At 36.7% G+C, this 18,883-nt stretch overlaps 1 protein-coding gene across 2 annotated transcripts in view; it reads right to left on the reverse strand.

Moving 5' to 3' along the window:
* The window catches only part of PAM (peptidylglycine alpha-amidating monooxygenase), a 306,825-nt gene that overhangs the window by 192,859 nt on the left and 95,083 nt on the right, over positions 1-18,883 (reverse strand). For both annotated transcript variants that reach the window (XM_006872314.1, XM_006872315.1), the window contains exons 5-6: positions 6,938-7,023; positions 5,331-5,414 (exon numbers count right to left, since the gene is read on the reverse strand). In XM_006872314.1, coding sequence (XP_006872376.1) covers positions 5,331-5,414; positions 6,938-7,023 — 170 coding nt within the window. The remainder of the gene's footprint in view (positions 1-5,330; positions 5,415-6,937; positions 7,024-18,883) is intronic.

Genomic DNA, 18,883 nt, shown 5'->3' on the forward strand with positions numbered 1-18,883 from the left:
TCCCTTTTGGTTTTCTAACTCTAAATCTTTGCATATTTTATTATAGTATTTGGCTTTATCTTCTCGAGCTGATCTTTGAAATTTTCTGTTCAGCTCTTGCACCTTTTCAATTTTTCCATTTGCTTTGGCTTCTCTACGTTGGAGAGCAAGTTTCAGAGTCGCTTCTGACATCCATCTTGACCTTTTCCTTCTTTCTTGTCTTAATGACTTTTTGCTCTCTTCATGTATGATGTTCTTGATGTCACCCCACAACTCCTATTAAGGAACACTTAATAACTTTTCAGTTGTTCATATTATAGCTAATGGTGCATAAATCACTTGAAGGTTAAGTGTCATTGAGTTGGTTCCAATTCATATGGACTGACTGTATGTAGGGTTTTCAAGGAGCAGTTGCTGGGTCTGAACCGCTGACCTTGCAGTTAGCAGTACAGTGCTTATCCTGCAGCACCCCACCAGGATTACTGAAAGAAGGTAGGTTTAAAAAAAATCTATTTAATTAGAATAGAAATGTAGAGCAAAAAAAGAGCAAACATAGAGCAAGATTTTAATGTATTTTAAATTCATATAATAGAGTCAGATTGCTTTCTAAAAAGTTATAGTAATTTATAAAACCTCTAATATTTTACCAGATTAATTAAAACTCTGTCAGGATTAGGTTTGATGATTCAATCTCCATTTGTACCCAATTTAATGCTACCTCACTGTTTTAGGCAAGTTTGCTTACTATGTGTTTGCTTACTGATTGAAATCATGTATAGCTAAGGGATATGATGGTACCAATTTGTACTAAACAAATTACCAGAGTGAAAATTTTCGTTAAAATTTATAGCTTGTTATATGAAGATAAACTATTTGAACTATAGCATTAGTAATATTACTTCCTTGCTAATTACCTATACACCTTTCTTATAGTATAACTCTCCTGGAAAAAGTTAGAAAAAGAAAATAGTAAAGAGCTTCTCATCTGCCTCTTATAATAAAGAATGATAATAAAGTTAGTCTTATAAAAAGACATAATAAAGTTATATATGTGGTTGTTGTTGTTGTTGTTAAGTGCCGTCGAGTCGGTTCCGACCCATAGAGACCCTGTATAGGGTTTCTGAGGAGCAGTTGGTAAGCTTGAACCACCAACCTTGCAGTTCAAACGGCTTTGCAGTCTGGCGCATTAGCCCACAGCACCACACCAGGTGCTATGGATTAATGCACGGGACTGCAAAGTCAGCTTGAACTGCAAGACTGACAGTTTAAACTCATAAGCAGCTCCTTGGAAACCCTGTACAGAGTCGCTATGGGTTAGAACCTACTCATTGGCTCTCAACAACAACATATATGTACATATTAAAATATCAATGCTTATTACCTCTATAGTAAATAATAAATTATAAAGGAAGTTAATTCCAAATGAGTAAGAAATGTAAATAAATTATGAAGCTAGTATATATATATGTGTGTGTGCTTGCATGTGTATATATAAACGATTATAAGGACATTCAAAAAGTATTTCTAGAGTCTTCTCTGTATATAGGGTAGATAGGGACGGGTACCTTAGTCATTGGCTACCTAAAATAAGGGGGCGATAAAGGCACGAAGTGACTGGCTTACAAGTTTTTAAGAGGAAGTTTAGTTTCAGAGTGTGCAGGGCAAGGTAAAATCCCCACTGAATAGTTTTCATTTTGTATAGACAGGTCTGGTGAGAAGAGATGGGGATAAGAATCTTATGATTCAATAGTAATTGTTTTCATGACTAATTGCGACTGTTACAACTATAAAGGTAAAAGTTTTGTAACAAAACTGGGGAGTAGTTAATCTTACAGTCCAGAAACCGAGGACCCTAGGGGCATCAAGGGAGAAGAACACAAGCAGAATGCGGTACCCTATCCAGAGAAGCAGCGACACCATAGATACAGGCAGAGATGAGGACGTGGAGAGAGGGTGCAGCTGAGGACTCTAGATTCATGGAAAGAGACGGACTGAGTGCTGGTGGTCAGAGGCAAGCTTGCAGAATGTGTCTTTTGGTTGTTTAAATTATTATATATTCCTGAGTGTTTTTGTATATATCTTCCCCCACCCCCCAAAAAACCAAGAGGGAATGGAAGCAAATGCTGTTCAATGATGATGTATGGAGGACATTGTAATCATTGTAATGAAATGATGGTGTAAAGCCTATGTTTTCCCATGTAAACCATCACTGAGTTCACAATTAAAAAAAAAAAAGATTTCCATATGTTATCAAAGACTTCATTTTGCTTGAATCCGAAATCAACACCCATAGAAGTAGCAGTCAAGGAATCAAATGATATATTGTCTCATAAGCACATGAAATTTGGGCAACAAATAAGGGATACTAGAGAAGAATTAATGTATTTGAATTATCGTGTTGGAGAAGAATATTAAAAGTACCATGAAGTGCCAGAAGGACCAACAAATCTGTGTTGGAAGAAGTACAGTCAGAATACTCTGTAGAAGCCGGGGATGGTGAGCTTTTGTCTCTCATCCATAAGACATGTTGTTAGGAGGGAACAGTCCCTGGAGAAGGACATCATACTTGATAAATTGGAGAGTTGGTGATAAATAGGAAAAGACCCCAATGAGATGGATTGACATAGTAGAAGCAGCAGCACTGGACTCAAATGTATCACTAATTATGGGGATGGCACAGGACTAGGCAATGATTCATTCTGTTGTGAATAAGGTTGCTATGAGTTGGAATAGACTTAAAGGCACCTAACAACAGCAAATCCTTCCCTGAAGAATTCTGCGTTCTTCCATTTAAACCATGTTGAGATGGCAGATGCCAACATCTGTGAAGGACACAAATCATGCTCATTTGTTGTTTGAATTTTGTGAACAAAAAGAAGTCTGAAGGATGAATGGGGTAAAGTTTCCCAAAGACATTACCTTAGGACACCTGTAAGAATGAGGAGGTGCACTGTCATGATGAAGAAAAATTCCTTTGTGCAACTTTCCTGGCATTTTTCCCACTGATGCAGTTTCAATTTTCTTAAAACTTCCTCCTAATAATTCCCTGTGATTGTCCTGTGTTCTTAAAACAACAACAACAAAAAAAACCCTATCTAGATTACCCCTTTGGCTTCCCAAAAACCAGTCACCATAACCTTCTGAGCTGACCTCTTACCTTGAATTGACCTTACTCAGCAGCTCCGCCTTAGAAACCTCTATTTTATTGGACATTTTTTTTAAAGGCACCCCTATCATTACTAACACTAGTGTATTACTGAGATAGCATAACTTTAACCATCCACTGATCACAGAAATGCGTCTAAGCACATTTTGCTTGGAATTAACCTGCCTGTGTATGTATGAATTAGAACCCTGGTATAAATGCATTTTAACTTACTTTCATACACACACACACACACACACACACACACAGAGTCCTGTAGTGGTGACATGGGATAAAGCAGTGGACTGCCAGGCTGGTTTGAATCACAAGATAGGAGGTTTAACCTCACCAGTCACTCCTTGGAAACCCTATACAGGGTCACTATGAGTCGGAATCAACTTGACGGCATTTAACAACAACAATACATACAGATCTAGTATATACTAGCGTGCTTCATGGAAAATTCCATTATCTTCTAATTCTACTTTTTCATGAATATTTTGAATTCCCATCATATAGCATCCATATTCCTGAGTATCAATGCATTAGCTGTTAAGAGGTCTGTAAGCTAAGAGGAGTTAGGATGCAAAGTGAAGCCCAGAGTTTTATAGAAAGAGAGTGAAGGGGGAGGGAGTGTTGGGGTTATGATATGATAGGTTATTTTAGATGCGGTGATCCTTGCCTTTTGGGTTGATATTATAGTCTTGTCAATGCTTTGGAAATCAGCAGTTTTAGAATTTGCCTGTTTTATTGATGCCAACATGGTAAATTCTTACAGTAGGTAATTCTTTGTTCTTCAGACACAATGTTATTTATTCTTTGGTTTTCAACAAATTCTAGTTTCAGTACTACAGGCAGTTAATTTAAGATTAGTTTTTGTTCCAAAAATTGAAAGCTATTTGTTTACAACTCAAAGTACATTTAAAATGCAGAAACAAGTGTCATTTGGAAATTAGATTCATGGGTTACACACAAGTACTTGCTTAATTGATAATGATATATCTGACTCTAGTACTAATTCTAGTTTTTAAACTACATAAAATTATTCTTTCCAACATTACTTTCCAGAGGGAAATTACATTTTTTGTCCCAGTGTGAAGGCCAAGAATCTATAGATCTCTCACTACATGGGGCTCTCTCAGCAAAGTCCTCAGAGGATATTTTTTGGGCAGAAATGAGCATCTACTTCCTAATTTATTTGTCAAATAGAAATCAAATGTGTTTCGAAAGAGAAATACATCAGGCCAGTTAGTAGAACCATAACATTAAATGGGAGAATTCAAGGGAAGATGTATAAATCAGCAAGATATAGTAGAAAAGCCAAGGAGTAAACTGCTTAATATCTACATTTCCATGAATACATCAGTGTGAACTCGGAATACAGTTAGAATTTAACTAAATAAGTCAGAAGAAATAACCTGTACTAGTGTGGGTTGTCTTGGTATCAGTGCCCCTTTCTAATGTTAATGATTCTCTAATAAGATGCTTTTAAGTAAAATGTACTGTAAACATGGGTAGAGCAACAGGAGTCTAGGGAAGTATTTAAGGCTTCTCTGGAGTGAGTTTTTGGGGTATTGCAAATACTCAACATGCTTGACTACTAACAAAAAGGTTGGAGTTTCAAGTCCACCCAAAGTCACCTTAGAATTGAAAACCTAATGAAGCACAGTTCTGCATAAATCAGAACTGACTTGAGGGCAACTGGTTTTTTATTATTTATTTCAAGGGTGGTTGGGGTCTCTGTGTTAGTACAGTGGACAGTGGATGAGTTCATGAATCGGAAGGTTTTGATTACTGATGAAGCAATGACCTGAAACCCAGTATTTGAGAGCTCCCCTGAGGTATTGCAGAATCTGTTAATCTCTCAAGTCTTGTTCAAAATAATAAACTAATCTCATATACTTTGTGACAATACTGTGTGGAAGGAGTCCCTTACAGGAGAACAGAAAGGACCAAAGATCCTCAATATATAAGCATAACTCACAGGATAATGAATATGTGCAAAACAGATTGCAACTTTCAAAATGAAAAGAATTTCTTTAATAGTCCCAAATTAAAGGAAACAAAGACAGTTGTCCCATAGTAGTAAAAGATGAGGGAGGGGTGTTCTTCATTCTAAAATCTGTATGGATAACAGTTTGGATATACATTTTTAGACAATATAGTAATAAATGTTGTGCTTAGTTCCAACCTTTCAAAAACTTACCTCTAAAAGCACTAATATCCCCATAGTGAACCTGTAGGACAAAGTATTTGCTTCCAGTATCTCCTCCAACTCTGAATCCAACACCTAAAAATTTACAAAAGAGGGTAAGTTAATATTTTAGAAATAATAATTAAAATCAAGTATTTGAAAATAGAAAGAGATATCTAATCTCATGTTGAACTTAAAAAATTCTAGGGGAAATAAAATATCATGTAGCATATGATATGATGTAAACTAAACATTCACTGAAAATTTCTTATGAGCAATCATTCAATCCTTCTCAAAGCTCTAATGGAATTCTATTCATAGTTTCCATTTCAGAACCAAAATAACCACTTATACTTTCAGAGGCTAATTCACTCATTTTGAAAGAAAGAAAGAAACCAAAACAAAATCTGTCCTTGCTGATGAAACAACCACCACTGCCACTGAGTCAAGTCGGACTCACAGTGGCTCTATAGGGCAGAGGACAACTGCTCCTAAGGGTTTCTGAGACGAAATCTTTAGGGGTGCAAATAGCCTCATCTTTCACTCTTGGAGTGGCTGATGGTTTTCCTCATGGTTAGCAATCCAATGCTTAACCCATTGTGCCACCAGGGTTCCTGATGAGACAAATATACATAGACAAACTATTTCCTGGTTTTGTTTTTATGTATTCACATTCATTTACACCTTCTAATTATTATAGAAACTCCTTAATATTCTTTAGAATTACTTTCCCCCCTCATATAAAAACAAGCTGCTGCAAAAATATCACTAAGGAAACCAATTAGATTACATAGTTCAGTGTGTCAGTAACCTTTGGAATCTTAAGGTTCTTAATTGTGTTATTATTAGAGTTTTCTAGTAAGCTAAGAAAAAATAACTACAGAGAACATAATTGCAATCAGGGAAAAAAAAATTTTTTTCCTACATTTGTTCTAATGGTTCTTAAAAATATTAACAAATCTATGGCCGACCCACATTCTAGTTTGCACACTTACTTAATAGAAAGGAATTCTGAAGAAGCAAGCAAAACAGTCATTAGTTAATGCTGCTGGCATGAGTTAGGGAAGCAATAGAATATAAGGATGACATGACGCCATCCACAAAAGCACTGCTCCCTAAGAGAACTGTGAGGAATAATCCCTATAATATTATGACACATTTGGGTAATAAAAGAATGCCTGGTAATTCACTCAAACATTGGAAGCTAAGACCAGTTTAGAGGTGAAGTCAGAAAGCCAAGAGAGGTTTGGCATCACATTCATATCTATGTTCCAGGACTATTAAAAAAAAAGTGTTTTATGAAACAGAAATTTATTTAATTCCCAGCTCTCTTGGCTCGTAAATGTTCCAGTTGTCAAGAACCAATGTGCCTTAAGTCAAAAGTGGCTCAAGGTATTCTTGGTTATTTTCTAATACTACCTAAAATGTTTAATGGGCAAACTACTTAACAAGAGAAGCAAAGTAACCTTTTTTATACAAAGCAGGTGATTCTGGTACTTTAAGTGTGAAACTGTAATAAAAGACATTGTTAACTGTTCTGAAGGACTATAATAAAAAAGAACTTTGGAATCAGAAATTACTTGCTTAAAAGAAGATTATACAAAAGTAATTTGATGTACCTTTAGGGAGTCTGGTTGGGGGCGCATTTCTTGCCCAGGCATATAGAATATTGGCTTTATCTGTACAGGTTCCTTCATCACAAAACCTGGAAAAAAAAAAGTAATAAATGGAAATTCAGGTAGTAAAATGTGTAATTCATTCCACATTGGGGTAGGGGATATATCTGAAAGCAAACCAGATTATTGTACATCAATGTAACCCCATTATTTTTGTTTTTGTTTTTGTTAAGTGCCGTTGAGTCGGTTCCGACCCATAGCAACCCTGTACAGGGTTTCCGAGGGTATAAATCTTCACAGGAGTAGAAAGCCTCATCTTTCTCTCGCGGAGCAGCTGGTAGTTTCGAACCACTGACCTTAAGGTTCGCAGCCCGATTATAGTGAATCTAAATAATAATTTGTCTGTGAAAAGCACATGTAAAGAGAGGCTTTCTGTTATTTTATGTTTTGATGACTGGTAGTGAAATAGTCTCGTGAGGTAGATACACAGCTTATACTTTGTTATGTTCATAGTCAGGTAGAAAGAAAAACATTGCGTAGAGAATCTGAATAATCCAGGAAGAATGCAGTGGAACTTTGGGAGTAGACTGAGGGAAGAGATGTACACATTTCCCCTTTTGGGAATCAGTGTTACATTCAGTGAATGTTTAGCCACATTGCTGATGCTCTTAGTGGAGTGAACAATACAAGAATGTCACATTTAAGCAAATCTTGATATTATACATGGTCTTTCTGAAGTTTATGAACACTGAATGTGCCATTTATAAGTTATTTCTTGTTATACAACTACTCTTATTGAACTTCAGTTTTCTTTCGTGTAAAACAGGAACAATTATAGCTGCTTCAAGAGTTATTATATAGATCAAATGAGATATAATGAAAACACTTTATAACCCTTAAAGTACTACACCACAGTCATATATTATTTAACAGAAAACCCATTTTATTCATTGTTCAGAGACAATGTAATATATTGTGAAGAACACAAATAGAAAGAACTATGTGGAGTTGAACCCCAGAACCACCTCTTAGCAACTGTCCTCCTTGGATACGTTTAGAAGCTCTCAAAAGTCCAGCCCACATATGGAAAAGCTTCCTGATAGAAGACTGTTGTGCTATGATATGTGTAAGGTGCCCAGTTCAGTAACTGGCACACATGGTAGATCCAACTTTGTCTGACTTTAAGCTATACATCTTTTCTATTGTAATCTGCTGCCTAAGTTTTTACTATTATAGAACTGGATTTCTTGAAAAATACAATTGTTGTTGTTGTTGGGCTAGTACCAACTCATAGTGACCGCATGCACAACAGAATAAACATTGCCCGGTCTTGGGCCAACCTCACAATTGTTGCCATGCTTGAGCTCATTGATGCTGCCATATTGCCAATCCATTTCACTAGGGGTCTTCCTCTTTTTCTCTGACCCTTCACCTTACCAAAAATGATATACTTCTCCAGCAACTGATCCCTCCTGACAATATGTCCAAAGTATGAGAGACAAAGTTTGGCCATCCTGGCCTCCAAGGAGCACTCTGGCTGCACTTCTTCTAACACAGATATGCTTGTTCTCTTGGCAGCCCATAGCACTCTCAGTATTTTCCTCCAACACCATAACTCAAAAGCATCAATTCTTCTATAGTCTTCTTATTCACTGTTCAGCTTTCTCAAGCATATGAGGTTATTGAAAATACCATGGCTTGGGTCAGGCGCACCTTAGACCTCAAGCTAACATCTTTGCTCTTCGACACTTTAAAAAGGGTCTTGTGCAGCAGATTTTCCTAAAGCAATACATCATTTGATTTTTTTACTGCAACTTCCATGAGTGTTGATAATTGATCCAAGAAGAATGAAGTCCTTGACAACTTCAGTCTTTTCTCCATTGATATGAATGTTGTTTATTAGTCCAGTGGGGAGGATTTTTGTTTTCTTTATATTCAGATGCAATCCATACCAAAAGCTGTGATCTTTGATCTTCATAAGTTAAGTATTTTAAGTCCTCTTCACTTTCAGCAAGCAAGGTTGTATCAACTACAAATCGCAGGTTGTTAATGACTCTTCCTCCAATCCTGATACCATGTTTTTCTTCATATAACCCAGCTTCTCGGATTATTTGCTCAGCATACGTGTTGAATATGTATGGTGAAAGAATATAACCTTGTTGTGCGCACCTTTCTTAATTATAAACCATTCAGTGTTCCCATGTTCTGTTCTAACAACTGCTTCTTGGTCCACATACAGATTCCTCATGAGCACAATTAAGTGTTCTGGAATACTCATACTTCGCAATGTTGTCCATAGCTTGTCATGAGCCACACAATTGAAAGCCTTTGCATAGTCAATAAAGCACAGGTAAGCATCTTTCTGGTATGCTCTGCTTTCAGCCAAGATCCACTGGACATCAGCAATGATATCCCTCGTTCCACATCCTCTTCTGAATCTGGCTTGAACCTCTGTAAGTTGTCTGTCAATGTATGCTTGTAACTGTTTCTGTATTACCTTTAGTAAAACTTTACTCGCAAGGGATATCAAAGATATTGCGCAACGATTTCTGCATTCCATGGGTCACCTCTCTTTGGAATGGGCACAAATACGGATCTTTTCCAATCGGTTGGCCAGATAGTTGTCTTCTGAATTTCTTGACATAGATGAGTGAGTGCCTCCAGTGCTGCCACACTTTGTGGAAAGATTTCAATTTTTATATCATCAATTTCTGGTGCCTTGTCCTTTGCCAATTCTTTCAATGCACCTTGGACTTCTTCCTTTAGTATCATTGGCTCTTGATCATATGCTGTCTTTGAAACGGTTGCATATCAACCATTTCCTTTTGGAACAGTGACTGTGTAGTCCTTCCATCTTCTTTTGATGCTTTCTGCATCATTCAATAATTTGCCCTGAGAATCCTTCAATAATGAAAGTTGAGGCTTGATAATTTTCTCAGTTCCTCCAGCTTGAGAAATGCTGAGCATGTTCTTCCCTTTCAGTTTTTCTGACTCCATGTCTTTGCTCTTTTCATTGTAATATTTGACCTTGTTGTCTCGATCTGACGTATAAAATATTCTGCTCAGCTCTTGTACCTCCTCATTTCTTTTATTTGCTTTAGCACATCCACTCTGGAGAGCAAGTTTCAGTGTCTCTTCTGACATCCATTTTGACCTTTTCCTTTTTTCTTGTCTTCTTAATGACTTTTTGCTTTCTTCCTGTATGATGTTCTTGATGTCATCCCACAACTTTTTAGTCTTTGGTCCTTAATGTTTAATGTATCAAATCTGTTCTTCAGATGATCTCTAAATTCAGGTGGGATATATTCAAGGTCATAGTTTGGCTCTCGTGGACTTGTTTTCATTTTCTTCAGCTTCAGTTTGAATTTGCATATGAGCAATTGATGGTCTGTTCCACAATCGGCCCTTGGCCTTGTTTTCACTGATGATGTGGAGCTTTTTTATGGTCTCTTTCTACAGATTTATTCAATTTGATTTCTTTGTATTCCATCTGGTGAGGTCCATGTATATAGTCATCTCTTATGATGTCTAAAGAAGGTATTTGAAATGCACAAATCATTGATTTTGCAGAATTCTATCATGCGATCTCCAGATTCATTTCTATCACCGAGGCCATATTTTCCAACTAGTGATCCTTCCTCTTTGTTCCCAACCTTTGCATCCCAATCACCAGTAATGGTCAATACATCTTGATTGCATGTTTGATTGATTTCAGATTTAAGAAGTTGGTAGAATTCTATTTCATCCTCACTGGCTTTAGTGGTTGGTGCATAAATTTGAGTAATAGTGGCATTAACTGGGCTTCCCTGTAGTCACAAGGATATTATTCTATCACAGACAGCGTTGTACCTCATGACTGATTTGCAGATGTTCTTTTGGACAATGAATGCAACACTATTCCTCTTCAAGTAAACCATGCGGTTGTCAGATTCAAAATGGCCAATACCAGTCCATTTCAGCTCACTAATGCCTAAGATATTGATGTTGATGCATTCCATTTCATTTTTTACAACTTCCAATATTCCCAGATTCATACTTTGTACATTCCATGTTCCGATTTTCAATGGATGTTTAAAGCTGTTTCTCTTCATTTTGAGTTGTGCCCCATCAGCAAATGAAGGTCATGTGGGCTTTTCTCCCACAGGCTTTACTCCATTCGCATCATTACAGTCAACTCTACTTTGAGGAGGCAGCTCTTCCCCAGTTGCATTTTGTGTACCTTCCAACCTGAGGGGCTCATTTTCCGGCACTATATCTGACAGTGTTTCTCTGCTATTCATAAGGTTTTCAATGACTAAATATTCAGAAGTAGTTCATCACTCCTCATTCCTAGTCTGTCTTCTTCTGGAAGCTCAACTGAAACCTGTCCACCATTGGTGACCCTGCTGGTATTTAAAATACCCATAGTATAGCTTCCAGAATCACAGCTGCTTGCAAGCCACCACAGTACGACAAACTGACAGACGAGTGGTAGAAAAATACTACCTCTATGTTAGGCTATGTTTAAGTTGCTTTTATAGATTTGTGGTTTGGGAAACTAGGATCAAGCAAGATCACAGTCAGGAGTTTGGTAGATGTGACAAATCTGACCACTATCCAGGATAAGGAAAAGGACAAAGACAAAATCAAGGAAGACTTCTTGAATAGGCCAATTCACACAGGAATAAAATATATCCTGCCATGGCCTGGAACGGAAGTGAAGTCAGTCTGGTTTTATATGTACCGTTTCCTTCATCAGATTTCAAAATGGGGAAGAAACTTTGGCTAGAAATTTATTGAACACTCAAATTTCAGAAATGAGAATTTATCATTAAAAAGTACCTTGATACTCTGAAACTGGACTCCTAACATATGTCCTATTTAGAATCAGAAATGGGGTTGGAGGATGAGTAGCAAATGCAGATAACAGCATTCCTGTATGAATACAGTCATGAGGGATTGGAAATCAAGGGTCCTGATTAGGTTATGCTTAGAAAATTCTCTTGCTTCTATAAATCAAGCCACAGAAAATGACTGTATAATGTAAAGCACATCAAACAGTGTTTTTTTTATGGTTCACTGTCAAGAACGATATCCTTACAATGAAAGATCATTACCATGTGAGGATTGTATATTGGAACAAATGTCTCTGACATTCTTGTGCCAAGTGTGTTAAAAGGCTTAGGGTGTTGGACATTGCCCAAAAGCAAAATTGTCTTCTTTGGTCCCATGCTATAACAGTTAAGTGAGATTGTCAGATACGATGAACTTTATATCTCACTACCGTGAGCTACTAAAATTTAAATATCTAGGTGGCAATTTTCTTAGCTTTCAACAAAGATCATAAATATACAAGTGCCTAACATCAATGTGATGACAGACTTAGGTTAAACAAGATAATTGTTTTCTCTGATAAGGAAGTCAATTTAATGTGTGACTAGAAAATACCAGTCCTTGGAGAAGGACATTATGCTTGGTAAAGTGGAAGGTAAGCAAAAAATACGAAGACCTCCAACAAGATGAATTTACACAGTGGCAGTAATGGGCTCAAACATAATAACAATAGTGAGGATGGTGCAGGACCGGGCAGTGTTTTGTTCTGTTGTGCAATGGATCGGTATGAGTAGGAATTGACTCAGCAGCACCTAACAAGAGAAAATACCAGAATACAATATAACAGAGAAAATGGGCTAAGTAAATTTTTCTAGGCTACACATTTGATTATGTCATTCTTTGGGTCAAATTTTTCAATTGCTTTCCAAAAACCACATCAAAATAAAAGCCTAACATTGTAGCCCCGCTATAGTCTGTGACCTTGTTCCAGCTCCAGGCAAAACCTTTTTTTTACTCCTGCAGATTTGCTGGCAGTTTCTAATCTCTCTTCTCCACTGTTACAACTGTCTGTCTGAAGTAACATTTCTCTATCTCATTGCCTCACAACTTGTACTCACATTCTCCTTCAAGATTCAACTTCAGTTTTCCTCCTCAGGGAAGCTTTGTCCAATCTTCCTCCTCTCGAACTTCCATTCTTTAATCATAGTACTCAGTCTATGTATCTGTTTACTCACTTATATCTGCAATCAGACTGTGATTACTTTGAGGTATTGGGTCATCTCTTTCTCTGTGTACTCTCAGCAATTGGAATCCTGTCTGGCATTTAGTAACTATTCAGAAAATGTCTGTTCAAGCTGACCTCCTGGTGGATTTTAAAAATTTACATATATAAACACTTTAACTACCAACACATTTTAATTATTTCTGATATTTTTCAGCTGGCTATCAGTTTCCATACTTTATAGCTGAAAAAAAAAATCAAGAGTTTATAATAACTCTCCAAAATCATATAGCCAAAGAGTGTGGGGGGGAAGGTAGAGTCCCCAATGAATAGTTTTCATCTTGTCTATATGGGTCAGGTGAGAAGAGATGGGGATAAGATTGTTATGATTCAATAGTGAATAATTGTTATCATGACTAATTGCAACGGTCATAATTGTAAAGGTAGACGTTTTGTAACAAAAATAGGGGACTAGTTAATTGTACCGTCCAGAAACAGAGGAGCCTAGGACCATCAAGGGAATGGAAGCAAATACTGTTGAATGATGATGCATGGAGGAGACTGTAATCATTGGAATGAAATGGTAGTGTAAAGTCGATGTTCTCCCATGTAAACTACCACTCAGTTCACAATAAAAACTTAAAAAAAAATCATATAGCTAAGCTATAATTCAAAGGTAGAGCTATAATACCCCTTCAATTTCAATTTATGAGACTGATTTATTGACAGACAACGATATGAAACAAATAGAAGCATTGATGACTACTATCAAACTTAAACTAAGTTGCAATTTATACATGCAATTTTAAAATCAGAACAATCACATAAATTGTTCTCACCCTGTTTCATAATTTTTATTTAATTAAACTCAAGATTCATTGGAGGAAACTAGAACATTGAAACTAATCCTTGTTGTTGTTTTAAAGTGCTACCAAGTCATTTCTGACTCATAGCAGAAATGTATAGGGTTTCTGAGGCTGTCAATCCTTGTAGGAACAAAAAGTTTCATCTTTCTCTCATGGAGTGGGTAGTAGGCTTGAACCACCTACCTTCTGGTTCGCAGTCCAGTGTTTATCCTACAGAGCTACCATGTCCCCAGAAACAAATCTTAAACCTTAATTAATGAGAGGACTGAATGAGGAGAACAAAAACCCCAGAAGATCAAGTGAACTGGATTACATAATTGACAATATGACTGAACTGCAAAGAACATTTGAATGAGACTGCTGCACTACTTCATTTTCAGATTTCCATTTTAAATGAAAATGATTGTTTCTCTATATAAAATGATCAACATAAGACCTGTATCTTGGTAATAGATGCTTCTAGCTTACTCTTCTTCCTTGCTTGTTTTGCTTTCAACATGGTAGATAATGCAGTGGTGCTGAGGCCCAGCAGGGACCAGACTTCTTACAATATCACACAGATCAAATACTTGACATGCAGTTAAAGTGGTTTTTGATGGATGAACTGCTGGTGTTACACCTGGCGGCATGGCTGTTCGACCCATCTTTGGCCCAAAATGAGCCTCAATTTGGAAAATTGAGTGATTGGCCAAAGCTCTGTGGATTATGGGTATGATGAATTCTAGGAAGGAGCTCTGGTAGCGTAGAGGTTACAAATCGGGCTGCGAACCACAAGGTCAACAGTTCGAAACTACCAGCTGATCCGCGGGAGAAAGATGAGTCTTTCTGCTCCCGTAAAGATTTACAACCCTATACAGGGTCGCTATGAGTCAGAACCAACTCCATGGCACACAACAACAACAGCCAAAATCACAGTCTTTGGACCGTCCTGGTTACAGAATCGGGTGAAGACTCAGATTATTACTGAGGCATTGTGGCACCAGAATCGTCCATCAATGACGTGAAAAGATGGAACATCTTGAGGAGTTCTTAAAGGCTCATACTTCAGGTCTTCAGACTCCCACTTCAGGTCCACAGACCCTCTAGCATCCTGTTGCTTAAGAGTATAAGTATCCTTGGGAATATGATGAGCACAGTCCTGTTTCTGCCACTGAAGTTCAAGGGAAACATGTATTCTGATATCTCTATATTCCAGTCACCTCTGTCTAGATGAACAGTTGAGTCTGATAATTTTGTTTCTCTTTTGGTCCAGTGGCAATAAAATCTCAGCTAACTTAGACAAATTAAGAAAAAAAGAAGATCAATGTGATAAAGATGGTATTATATTGTGGCTTTCCAAAAAGGGCACTGCAAAAATGGAGATTTTTTTACTATTCTTATTAAAAGAAATCTTCAGACTAGGAAGCAATGTAACTCTTGATCAATGCTGTTATAATTTCAGGTCTCATCAATCAGGTTTCTTGTTCTTATCATTCTAATAGCTCTCCTATAGGATCCTCTAGATTAAGCCAATTAAACTCTGAAAAGATTCACATATGTCCTTTGAGATTTCTGAATATTCATAGTGAAAATGATGAGAATTAATATTTGAAATTAAAACTATTCTGGTTTCTTGAACCTTTGTTATAGAACCTTTCCACCTCTAATCCATAGGGAAACCATTTGGATGGCATGAATATTTTCTGAGTGCGCCAAGTACTAAAATGTGCTAGCCTGTCACTTTGAATTACACAAATAAAACATGATTGACCTTTAAAGTACTCTCTGGTTATATCTGTTAAAGCCTATATAAAATTGAAGGTTACTCAGAGAAGATCATAACTGATAACTCATTTCTTCCTTTGGCTAAAAAAAAATTCAAAATAAATAAAACAGTCAGACCCTGAAGTTAAGTCTGCATGGTCTTAAATTCCAACTTTATTGTATTAAGTGTCTAAGAGAACCACAGACAGGAAAATTAATTTAAAGTTACAAAGTCTCTTTAACAAATACAATATAAAATCAATGGCATGCATGGAATTTCTTTACTCCTCAAAACTTCATTCATTATGAGACAGGTATTTAAATCCCACAAAAACCCACAGAATATTTTTCCCAATTCAGACAATCTTTTCCTAACTTCAATACAATGGGAATGTACTACCCATAGTAATTAGAAGATTACTTAATGGGAAAGCTTAATAAAAGCACTGTCTAAAAAGCAGCAGCGAGATAAACAGTAACAAAGTATTCCTCCACTCCAATGAGATTACAACATAGTCATCTATTCTATTCCAATTTATGTTGTCATTGTTAGGTGCCTTCTAATCAGTTCTGACTCATAGTGGCCTACGCACAACAGAATAAAACTCTTGTCTGGTCCTACACCATCCTCACAATTGTTGGTATACTTGTGCCCTTAAATTTGTCCCTATTTTTTCATTGAGGACCTTTATCATTCTGGAATTCACATTTAGGTTTCTAATCCATGCTGAGTTGGTTTTTGTATATGGTATGAGGTAAAGGTCTTGTTTCAGTCTTTTACATAATGATTTCCAGTTCTGCCAGCACTCTCTAATTAAGAGATTATCTCCTCCCCATTCAATGTACTTTGGCCTTAGTTCAATATCAGTTGGTTGTATGTGGATGGGTTAATTTCTGGATTTTCAATTCTGTTCCATTGATCTATGTATCTTTTATTGTACCAGTACCAGGCTGTTTTGATCACTGCAGCCATGTAGTAAATGTTGAAATCAGGGAGTGAAAGGCTTCCAACTTTGTTCTTCTTTTCCAGAAGTGCTTTGCATATCCTGAATAGTCCATGATACTTTCAATATTCTTCTCCAACTCTATAATTCTAATATTGAACTACCCTTGCATCTCACTTGGTCGCGATGTATTATTTTTTATATATAATTATATTCTATTGGGGAATATTTAGTTGAGAATTTCCCCCTGTGGTTTCCTGATTGTTTTATTTTATTTTCCCCCAGTTTTATTGTCCACCTTTCCTGTGGATGTATTTTCTCTTCTTGCCACACCTGAAAGGAAACAGCAACTGCAGCCATATAGCTATACCAGCTATAGCACCACCAAGTGGGAAAGAGCCAATACTAGCTACTATAAACCAGCAGTGACTATAACCAATACCTGATAAATCCACTCTGAATTGATCGGTATGAACAATGAACAGAGACAATCGTCTGCTGATCACAGCCACTAGGAGGTAATCAGTGAGTGCTGAAGAATAAACCAGCATACATTCAAGTTAATGCAGGTAGAGCAATACCACAATGCCTAGAAAGCATCAGAAAACTTCTGTTCACATGAAGAAACAAGACAGAGTAATGATCAAGAGGAAAAGCTATTAAATGCTTTTGTGGAAGAAGAGCCACTGGAATTACCTTAAAAAAAATTAAGAGAATGATACTGAGGTACATCCAAATGTTTCACAGAAAGGTCAAGGAAAACAAGGAAGAATGCAGTCAAGCAATACAAGAATAGTCAAATAAAATAGATATAGCATTGGAAACAATACAAAACCTGCAACAAAAATCCAGATGATCAATACTAAGATATCAAAAATGGACAATACAATGAAAGGGCAAAGTAATAGAACTAAAACAATGAAAGTTAGAATCAGTGACCTTGAAGCTATATCTCTCAATACTTGTAAGATAGAGGAACAATCAGAAAAAAGAATGAAATAATTTGAAGAAACCCTAAAATTCATGTGGGGAAACATGATGAGTAATCACCTACAGGTAATTGGAATTCCAGAACAAAAACAGACAAAGAATTCCACAGATAAGACAGTCAAAGAGGTGCTGGAAAAAAATTTCCCTAAGAGCATGAAAGACAAGAAGATAAGCATTCTAGAAACTGAACAATCCCCCAGGCAGGATCAACCCCAAAAGAAAATCAACAAGACATATTAGGATCATACTCTACAAAGTCAAAGACAAGTAAAGAATCCTGAAAGCAGCTTGGGAAAAACAAAATGTTAACTACAAAGGAAAGCCAGTAATATTAAGCTCTATTTTCTCCACAGAAACCATGCAAGCAAGAAGGCAATAGGGAGACAAAACTCTGAAATAAAATATCTGCCAATGAAGATTCATACTCAGCAAAGTTGTCCATCAAATATGAAGGCAAAAGTAGAAGAAATTAGTAAGGTACAGGGTAACCTTAAAGAAACTTAATACACCTTTACATCAAATCTGGAAAAGGAACATCCATGAAGATTTCATAAATATAAAAACTATGAAGAAAGTGACAATAAAAAGAACATATACACACAAAATTAAATCAACACAGGCAAGCATGCAGAACAAAGAAACCAGGAGCACCACACACAAAAAACCAGCAAAAGGACAACAGTTAAGTGACACTATCAATAATTACATTAAATGTTAATGGACTGAATGCACCAATCAAGAGACAGTGAGTAGCACAATGGATAAGAAAACAAGATCCTTCCATATGTTTTCTACCAGAGATGAAACACACACAAACGCAAAAATAGATTAAAAATTAAAGGATGGAAAAATACATCAAGTTAAGTGCAAAAAAATGATGAGCAGGAATGGAAATATTAATCTCTTAAAAAATAAACTTTAAGGCAAAAACCATCATAACAGATAAAGATGGACATTATCTCATGATTTAAGAGTCTTTCTTAGGCTGGTCACTGTTAGTATTCTCCTCCAACACCATAATTCAAAGGCATCAATTCTTCTACGATCTCCCTTATTTACTGTCCAGCTTTCACATCCATATAACGTTATTGAAAATACCATGTTAACTGACTGGAATACCTAAAATGTGCTACAACGTGCCCAGTGAAGGAGGCTTCCTGTGGAGCCTCTGAAATACATAAGACTATAATACATAAGCCTGAACCACATCCAGATCTCCAGGGATGGGAAATTCCCACTTGAAAGGACAAGCAGACCAACCTGGAGTTGCTAGAAGAACAGAAGATACTTCTTGAAAGAAAAGACCTACAGGAAAAATACAAAACAACATAGGCAGACCGACTGTTACTACAAGAACAAGCAACTTGCTTGC

This window comes from Chrysochloris asiatica, unplaced genomic scaffold (assembly GCF_000296735.1).
Source record: "Chrysochloris asiatica unplaced genomic scaffold, ChrAsi1.0 scaffold00193, whole genome shotgun sequence".
NCBI lineage: Eukaryota > Metazoa > Chordata > Mammalia > Afrosoricida > Chrysochloridae > Chrysochloris > Chrysochloris asiatica.